The sequence below is a fragment of the Hyperoodon ampullatus genome, assembly GCF_949752795.1.
Source record: "Hyperoodon ampullatus genome assembly, chromosome: 2".
Lineage (NCBI taxonomy): Eukaryota > Metazoa > Chordata > Mammalia > Artiodactyla > Ziphiidae > Hyperoodon > Hyperoodon ampullatus.
In genome coordinates this window covers 90,533,578-90,543,247 of record NC_136915.1, presented here as the reverse complement: position 1 = coordinate 90,543,247, position 9,670 = coordinate 90,533,578, and the positions used below count along the sequence as shown (strand labels likewise).

General features: G+C 34.9%; 1 protein-coding gene across 1 annotated transcript in view; it reads right to left on the bottom strand.

Annotated features, from left to right (window-relative positions):
* Window positions 1–6,206: 6,206 nt before the first annotated feature.
* SLC30A7 (solute carrier family 30 member 7) overlaps window positions 6,207–9,670 on the bottom strand; it is a gene marked incomplete at both ends in the record, with an annotated part of 73,253 nt that continues 69,789 nt past the window's right edge. Inside the window, one exon of the mRNA XM_079698055.1 lies at window positions 6,207–6,254. Coding sequence (XP_079554181.1) covers window positions 6,207–6,254 — 48 coding nt within the window. The remainder of the gene's footprint in view (window positions 6,255–9,670) is intronic.

The following is a 9,670-nucleotide window of genomic DNA, read 5'->3' as shown; positions in this document are numbered from 1 at the left end:
AATTGCTCACTTTAGCATATTCAAACCAAATTACAACATAGTCTTTGACATTCCAACCTAGGCTTGTACTCAAACGTTTATTTAGAAATGTTTTGATGCCATACTCTTCAACACAGGAATCAAACCCAAATTCAAACTTGGCCATATGTTTAGAAACCATTAAAGACAGGGAGGTAAAGAGTTGTAGGGGTGTTTAGAATAGGATTTAGCAATTTTTCATTCACAGTATTTCTGATATAAAAGACCCATTCTGTGTATTGATCAAAGTCACAAATGTTGGGGCAAAATGTCACTTGGGCAGAAATATCACTGAATTTGCTATTAGAGGAAGCAATGAGATGATTACTTGGCAAGCTCTTGACAAGATATGTGTAGTTCAGAATAGAATCTTCATTGAGCCTAATCGATGCATGATACATGATACATAAAACTCAAATACTAAAATTCAAAATAAAGGGTTTTTTTCCACTAGTGAAAAAGGGAAGTTTTACATTGGCAGAAGCAATGAAAAGAGATGGAAAATAAGTAAAGAAATAAAGAGAAGCTCTACTGAAATTTAGTATTTAGAGGGGAAAAAGAGAAGATAAAAACTATCTTAGGAATGTTTAAATCACTTAATGAATACATGTAGTGTTGTTTTTATAGAAGTACCTTCAAGATATACCTTTGAAAGAGTTTTGGATGAAAATACATCTGGGATAAATGAAATAGAATGTTATACACAGGTCCTTAAAGAATAGGAATATGGCAATTTTCTATAAAAACAAAGGAGAGTGTGGTTTCTCATTTGGCTATACAAAATATAAAAATTCAAGTGACCCAGGTTCCACAGTCCCAGTTCTACGAAATTCCTGTCCAACAGCATGCAAAATGGAAAACATCTCAATATCTCCACTGTTCCTGTATTAAAATGAAGGAGCAGCTAGCTTACAGGGCTACTTGAAAAAAAAAAATGGCCGAAGTGAATATAAACTCACTTATTTGTGCAAAAATGCCAAAGAAAAGCTGAGATGTCTTCTGTAATAAACAATAAATTACTGGTTTACCTGTCCCCAGTCCTTACTTGTGTATCCACTGCTGTCTACAATATTTACTCACTGGTTATCCAAACATTTACTAAGTGCGTTAAGTGTAAATTCATGCTAAGTGTGGTGACAATAGGATGTATGAGACAAAGACATTCTTTTTTACAGACTTTCCATCAGGATCAAAATTACAAATATTAAATTTTCAAAGCCATGGGAAGAGTTCAAAGTTAAATATTATTAAGTTTAAGCATAGATTACTACTAATTGTGAAATATATTTCTCCCTTCTGAATAGGTGTCTATAAAATGTAATGTTGTAAATCAAATCCTATGTATCCCTCTCATGCAGTGCAAAATTATTTGTACTTCTTGGAAGACAACTTCCTACTAATTAGGTTAATGTCTCTTGGCCAGGAGTTCAGTTTCTCTTCACACACTGGTGCTGACACTATTGAATCAGTCCCTTTTAAGCAGCTTACTCTATGTCAAGAAAACTTTACTTTTTTAAAAAAAAAAAAGTTCTTAAAAGTGCTTAAAAGAGCTCTGATTGCTCTTTTTAGCCTGCACAGTTTAAGTTAAATGGCAAAGGTAATAAGCATAAGAGAGCATCCAAAGAAGGAATGAGTCTAACCAATGTATATATAACAACTATTCCCCTATATCAATTTTTTCATGGTGATGGTTCATGATTTTCTACGAGTGTGTTTAGATCTGCTACAACTTCTTGGACCTTTAAATCATTGTAGAATGACATACAAAAAAGAGTAGCTGTCACCAAGAAGTACTGGATCTAGAGTCAGTGCTCTACCACTGGCTATCCCCCAGTTAGGTCATTTACATTCTCTCGAAATAGCTTCCTCATCTGTAAAATGGAGTTATGAAGTAATTCCTTCCTCACAAGAATGTTAGGAGAATCAGAAGATAAAATATATCTGAAAAAGGTCTATGGATCAAAATCATGGAAAAATCTTTCTTTATAAAAATATGAGGATTTTAAATGTGATAACATGAAAAAGGCCATACAAAGAGCCTGATACATAAACACTTAATAAAAGTAACCCCACCCTTTCCATATAATTTGTAGTTAGGAAATGGTTAAACATAAACCAAAGGCACCCTCATCAAAGACCTCGATTTGACCTTTAAATAGAACTATACTTCTCTTCAAATACTTTTTTTGATACATAATTTTTCATTGTCTGGATCACTAAGGCTTTTGGGGATTCTGTCTTGAAAGAATTCTCTACGAATAAAACTTTTATTGAATGTTCTTTAAAGAATAAAATAATTTCCTTTTTTGTCAAAGTTCTGGTGAAGTGGAAAATAATTTGTTTCGAAGATAGTGACAGAAAGAAAAAAAGTTTAACTTTCTCTTTTTTTTTTTTTAAACTTTCTCAAGGTAATTCTTTTAATGAAGAGTTGAAAGTAGAAGTAGCAGTTTAACATCTGGGATTCTGATAAGACTTCAAAATTTTACCCTATTAAAATTTTTGTTTTATTCTATACAACATTTAACGCTCAATTTTGTGTGGCTCTGAGAATAACGTTAAGAATTCAAGAGCTCTCCGGTGACTGAAAACTTAACAAGGATGAAATGATATGACCTATGAATTAGCCTGGTTTCTAAAAAGCACCAATTAACAGAATTTAAACAAAATAAAGAAACTAAACAATCCTTAAATTGGATTTAGTCTTGGGCAATTAACAGAAAAATTTACAAGTTAAAAGTATCCAATGCACACCTGTCATTATTTTTTTTTTAATCAGAAACTGGTTCCAGAAGAGTAAAAAAGAGTAAAAAAATTAATCATATCTTTCATAAAGAATACTATGGAAATAATATTCTAAATCTCATAATTAGCTATGAAAAATAAGACAATAAAAAAACTCCATTTACAAAGTGCCTTAATGTACCAAAAATGGAGGTCAGACGTCCTTTATTTAAAAATGCTTCTTCAACACATTTACAAAATTACACTGGAGACAAAGCACAGTAAGTCAGAAAACCTGGATTCTGGTCTTGGCTTTGCCACTAATTATCTCTGTGACCTTGAATAAATGACAGCATTTCTGGGCTTCAATTTTCTCATCTGTAAAGTGAGAGGTAGAATGAGACTGCTTCTAAGGACAGTCTCCTTGGATGTAAAATTCTATGTTAAGCAATGAATTATTTTTGTTCTTAAATCCCAGCATTATATAAGAGGATGCTACCATATTAATAATTCTGTAAAACTGATTATACCATGGTAGGTAAAAACATTATAGAACTCTGATCATCTGCATCTGGAGTCAACGATTTGGCTGCTTTACAAAGGTGCACAAAAGTCACAGTATTTTGGTTATTGGTGTTTACCAGTAGGCTTTGAAGAACGCTGGAGCATTCCAGGTACATGGGAAATGCCAGTAACATCTGTTACCACTTCTTTATGCCTCTGCAGAAGATGCCATGGGGATGTGGGAGGAACACTGAGCTACAGATAAACTAGATACTGTCCTTCACAAAGTGCACGAGGAGTAAGCAAAATAAGGGAGCCGTACATAGGTTAAGCCCTTCATCTCTATCAATATAATCTAGATTTAAAAACACAAAACTAGTATAGGTAGATTTCTCTTTGGGGAAGTTTACTTGGCAAGGTAAACATTCCCTGAGCGATACAATTTTTTTCTCCAGAGAATATTTGGTTTTTAAAATATTAGCAAAGTTATACTCAGCTTTTTTCCCCCAAGAATTAGGCCAACAATAGGGACATTCTAAATTTATAAGAATAATCAAGGAGTATTTCTCAGTGAAATTATCTACTTTAGCAATACATCTATGCCAAGAACATTGAGAAGACAAAGTATTTCCCAAGAGGGAGAAGAAAATTCCTTTTTGTCCTGCTGCACACACAGGTTTAAGAACATTTCATTAAAGCATAAATGTTAATGCCAACCTGCTAAATGATATGAACTGGAGATCTCTTTTAACAGGTGCAAAACTAAGAGTTTCATCTCAGTCAAATGTCCTATATATATACTCTATTCCTTATCAAAGAAAAAAACCATACTCATGCACTTGTGTACTGAGAGCGTAGTTAAATAAAGTGATGCATATTTTGACAAGAAACTTCACTTGGAATGGAGGCCTCAGTGAAAGGCAGAATTGGATCTTCAATGTGCACTGTAAATTTTACAGGCCAGTGCAAAAATTATCTCTGTATGTGAAGTATCAGTACAGTTTCACATAATTAGTTTTTAAAGGCACACATCTAAAATCCCCACCTTCATCTAGATCTTTCATTTTCCACAATATGCCAGAACCTATAGAATATCGCAGGCTTCTATCAGGCTTGGTAGTGGATGCAAACTTCCAAGTGACTACTTATAATGAAAAAGCAGTACCATTATCAGGACATTTCCTTTTATATTTCCCTCCTGAAACATCGTAACAATTGTTTCAGTTAAATGCATTCTACTGCAGTAATTCTTAGCTTTAGAACTGCCTGGCAGTAAGTAAAAATGCTTTGAAAATACTACTTAATCTGCAAAAAGGGGACTATCAACAGTCCATAGCAATCTGCAGCGGTTTAGGAAAGCATGAAGAAAGGAGTCTATAGTTTTCCTAACACAGTATATTTCATAAGTTGTAGGTCAGAAATAGGGAAACAGATACCTTGAAACTTAGACAAAATCAACAGTGATTTCTGCCACATCAGTGAAAAAGTGCTTATTACTGATCTACATTCTAAACATTCATTTCCATCCTGCAGGGTTTTCCCCCCAACAATTTTATTTTTTCCCTTTCAGTTAAAAGGGAATATATAATACATTGTGATAAAATGAAGTACAATGGGAAAATGTCTATTCAGAACAATTTCTTCATAAAACACAGAGAATATTTAAGTAGAACATTCAAGCACTTATCTCAAATTGCAATTTTATTTTTCAAACATACAAGAGCCTAGAAATCAACTCATTTATTAACTTCCAAGATACCTGTGTTAGGAAGAGTTCTATGTTACCACATTTACTCAGTACCTTCAATACTTCAAAGTCAATAAAATGCTGCTTTAGGATTCCTGAAAGCAACTGTATTTGTGTAACACTTGCACAGGAAAACGTATGACTTGGCATTTGAAGAATGAAAAAGCAAAGTAACATTGTCACAACCATTTCTGCCTTCACTCTACATGCCTTTTCCTTTCATTAATAGAATCTATAAAAACAGCAAGGAGAGATATATGAAAGTTTATCACAGACACAGTAGCTTTCATAGAAATTTGGAATTTAGCAGATGTTTTAAGTAAGTCAAAACACCCGTCTGTATAACAGAAGCATTTGCAAAGTTTTGAAAACACAGTACACAAAATAATTTAATGTAATAATTGAATTTGATTTAAAAAGCAAAATAACACCTTTTATTTTTTGATGGGATAAAGTAATAAAAGGCAGATTTTTATATATCTAAAGCTATGCTGCAAGTACACAAAAAGACATCTGTATACATTACTAACAAGAGTCTTATTTTGTACAGAATACATAATACCCATTAAAAAAAAACATATACATGACCTTTGATGTTACATTTCTATGCTGGCAAATACATTTTCTGATACAAAGGCACTTTGAAAACCCAATATGGTTTGGTTCATAAGTTTGCAAGGTACAAACAATTTTACAAACGTGATTATATTGAAGAACGTCAACAATTGTGACATTACATATAAAGCAGATTTCCATTTTTCTTTTTCTTTTTTTTTTTAAATAACACTGGTTTTCTGGGAATGAAAGCATTGGTTTCCAGCAGCTTCAGTGAAGACATTCCAGATGATTAGAGGCCCACTGTCTGAATTTCTTACTGGCTAGGATGAGGGGTGGGAGTGAGGGCATTTGAAATGAAAAAAAAAGGAAACAAACAAACAGAAAACAATACCCTGGAACAAAACTAGAAACCTCAGAAATCAAAATGGTTTGGAGGGAAGAAGCACAGAAGACCAGAAGTCCAGGAGAGATCCTCTTAATTCTGATCCCTTAGTTGTAAACTCCTGGCAGAGCACAGTCGGCTGACTCTGCCTGGTCTACTTGGTGCTGGGGAGTTGTAGTGATGATTCCTCCTTTTAAAAAGTTAGGTACCATAATTAGGATTGTACAGTACCAGAAAAAATTAGGTCCCCCAAAAGGCATAATTTCTTTCATTCATTTACATGGCCGCAAAGTCAATCTGTACATAAAGCTGTCTCACTCCGGCCTGAAAAGTTAAAAAAAAAAAAAAAATTAGAAAATCAAACAAACCAATAATAGACTATACATTTCAGAAAAGTAGTAGGAAAAAAAAATTTCTTTTCTTTTTTTTTTGAAAAAGGGAAGAATTATTTTTCTTTTCTGTCTTTGGGAAAGAATTCTCCATTTTTCAACATAAAGTGCCAATAATTTTATTTTAGAAACAAGTATGTTAATAAGTTGCAAAAAAGATTCTCCATTTAGCCCTACAAAAGAAAGCTATGCTACTAATTACATGCCCTGCCCAAGTGAATTTTGGAAAAATGAGGTTACCCAGCTACCATTATTCTGCTAGAAAACACCACAGTGCTTGACTAGTTGGCTACCAAAATCATAAATCTATCCAGCCTAAGTCTTCCTATGATAAATGATTTTAAACACTGAAATAAGCATAACCATCTACTGGTTATTGAATTACTTTACACTCCAACTCCTCTTTTCAATTTTGGATATAAACTTGCTATTCAAGGACACTGATCTCAAAATTGCCCCCATCTCTCCTGTTTTATCAATTTTTCTATATTTGCTGTCTATAATTCCTTTACTCTCTTCTCTCTTGAACTCATTTCAACCAAACTTTTGCTGCCAACCACTTCCCAAAACTGTCAAGGTCACCTCTAAATTGCTTAGACCAGTGCTCAATTCTCAGTCCTCATCTTAGTAATTAATCTAGCAGCAAGGACACGGACGATCACTTCCTCCTCCTGAAACACTTTTCCTGCTCTTGGCTTCCAGAGAATACTCGCTGGTTGCCCTTTTACCTCACTTATCAATCTTTCTCAGTCTCCTTTGTGGGTTCTTCCTCCTGTCTTTGAATACTAAACACTCAAATACCCAAAGGCTTAGTCCTCAGACCCCTTCCTTTTTGACACTTGTCCCCTAGATGGTCTCACCCAGTATCCAGACTTTCAGTACCATCTACATGCTCACACCTTTTGTAGACTGGAACCTACCTACCATCTACCTGACAGTTCTACTTGGATGTCTGACAATCATCGAAACACAGCCAAATTGATCCCTATTTCCTCCCCTCAAAACTGTTGATCCTGTATCTTCTCGGGCTCAATTCCTTCCTCAATGCTGCAACGTAAAAACCTTTCTTTCTCTCATACCCAACCCATTAGCAAACCTGTTTGCCTTACCTTCAAAATAATGCAAATACAGAATCTGATCACTTTACATCACCTCTATTGCTATCCCCTGGCCCAAGTCACTATCATCTCTTGCCTACATTTTGTAACGGCCTCTGATCTTGTTTTCACTCTTTTACCTTTGCCCTCCTTTGGTCTGTTTCCAGCAGAGCAACTATAGTGATGTCACTCCATCACTCAAACCCTACAACAGCTTACCTTCCTCAGTCCTTAGCCCAGAGTCCTACAATGGCCTTCAAAGCTTTCCCATGATCTGGCCCCTATTACCTCTCTGATCTCATCTCTTATTTCTCTCCCTTTGTTGACTCTGCTCCAGCCACACTGGGCCCTCTGCCTGGAACAATGTTCCTCGAGATTGCCACATGACATACTCCCTTTCCTGTCATATCTCTACTCAGATGTCAGTGAAGCTTATTCTGACCACGCTATTAAAAAATGCATTCAATTCATTCATCCAACAAATACAGTTTGTGCATCTATTGGAATCCAAGCACTCTTCTGTCCCCCAGGAATACAACAGCCAACAAAATAGGTAAAAAAATACCCTTGCCCTCATGGAGTTTATAAGCTGCTGGGAACTAGGAAGGAGGGGAGATGATAAACAAGCAAATAAATATAGTATGTCAGATGAGATGATGAGATAGATATTACCTATCTATTTCTATCTATCTATCAAAAGAACAAAAAACAAAAACGAAGCTTGGTGCAAGAGATGGTAAATGCCTCAGCAACCCCAGTCTCCCTACCCTGCTCTCCCTATCTATAACACTTATCACTTTCTAATATATCATAAAACTTATTTGCTATGATGCTGTTGATTGTCACTCTCCAATGATAATGTCCGAGAGAAAAGGACTTTGTCTTGTCTTTTGATGCTGACTCCCAGAACCTCAAGTAGTGCCCAGCACACAGTAAATGATCAATAAATACCTGTTGGATGAACTGAAATTCTACTAATTTCCTTCTTTCAAATAAAAAAAATTTTTTAAAGATTAAAGCATACAATCAGTTACAATAAGCACTTTCTTGTCAGCAACATAGAATGAAGAGTAAAGTGGAACATCTAAGAGAAAGAAAAGCCGGAGTGGGGGATAAAATAATAACGCTACCTTCTCCCAGGAATTTCTGGGCTCCTGAAAGCATTACTTTCTAGCATGGCTTTTCTTCTAGCATTCCAGTCGGAGGGCTCTGCCCAGCACTAATGAATGTCTAAGGAGTCAGGAGCTGCTCTAGTGGAATAAAAAGCTGGAAAAGACCCCAGTAGCTTTCCAGCACAGAAAACATGCTAGCGTTTTTGCCTCATTAAAAAAAAAAAAAAAAAGAAAGAGAAGAAAAATCCTTGCTGTGGTAAAGTTCTCTGAAAATACATTGAATTGCACGCACTCAGAGTTTTGTGGCAGAAAAAAGATAGAACTTAACATCTGTATGATTTTAAGCTAAAAATTGAAACAGAATCTCAGTTTTCCTAATTTTAAAAGTGTTGATAAATACCAATCCTACTTATTTCACAAAACTGTTATATATTCATCCAGTATTTGACAAACATTTAATAAATCCTTGCTACATATCAGGCACTATTGTAAGGATCATATGTGAATATACAAGAAAGGATTCTTACGTGCTATAAAAAACAAATTATTATGATTGATTATATTTGATTTACTCAACCCAGAGGGGCCACGTAATAACTATACTTAGGAGCCCTTCTGCAAAATTCTTGTGTATCTAACCTTAGGAGAAAACAACTATTGCCCAAATAAACTGGCTTAATTTCTTTTCTCTTTAACAAAATTGTTAATGAAAGAAAAATGGACAAGTTGGGCTCCCATTATTATCTCTGCCACTTTCCTAACTTCCCCCCACCATATACAGTGAAGATGGTAATAAGAAATGAGGTAGCCCAAGGCAATAAAAAAGAAAGAAGAAAAACAGAGGCTAGGTAAATTGATCTTTGCATAATCACAAGTTAATTACTCAAGCTGATATCTTTCCCCAGAGGGCCTACTGCTTTACACAAAAGCCCAGTCTAACAGAAAAAGTCATTTTGTTTCATCCATCTGGCTGGATGGGAACACCTTTAAGTCTTCCAGCTTCCCATTTTCCTTTCTCAATTTCCTTCAATGTAGAGAGAAAAAGTGGAATTTCCAAAGACTCCTTTAGGAAGTCACCTACTTCCTGAATGCAAACTAGGTTTTCTATACAGTTTATCCACACGACAAAGACATGACAAATA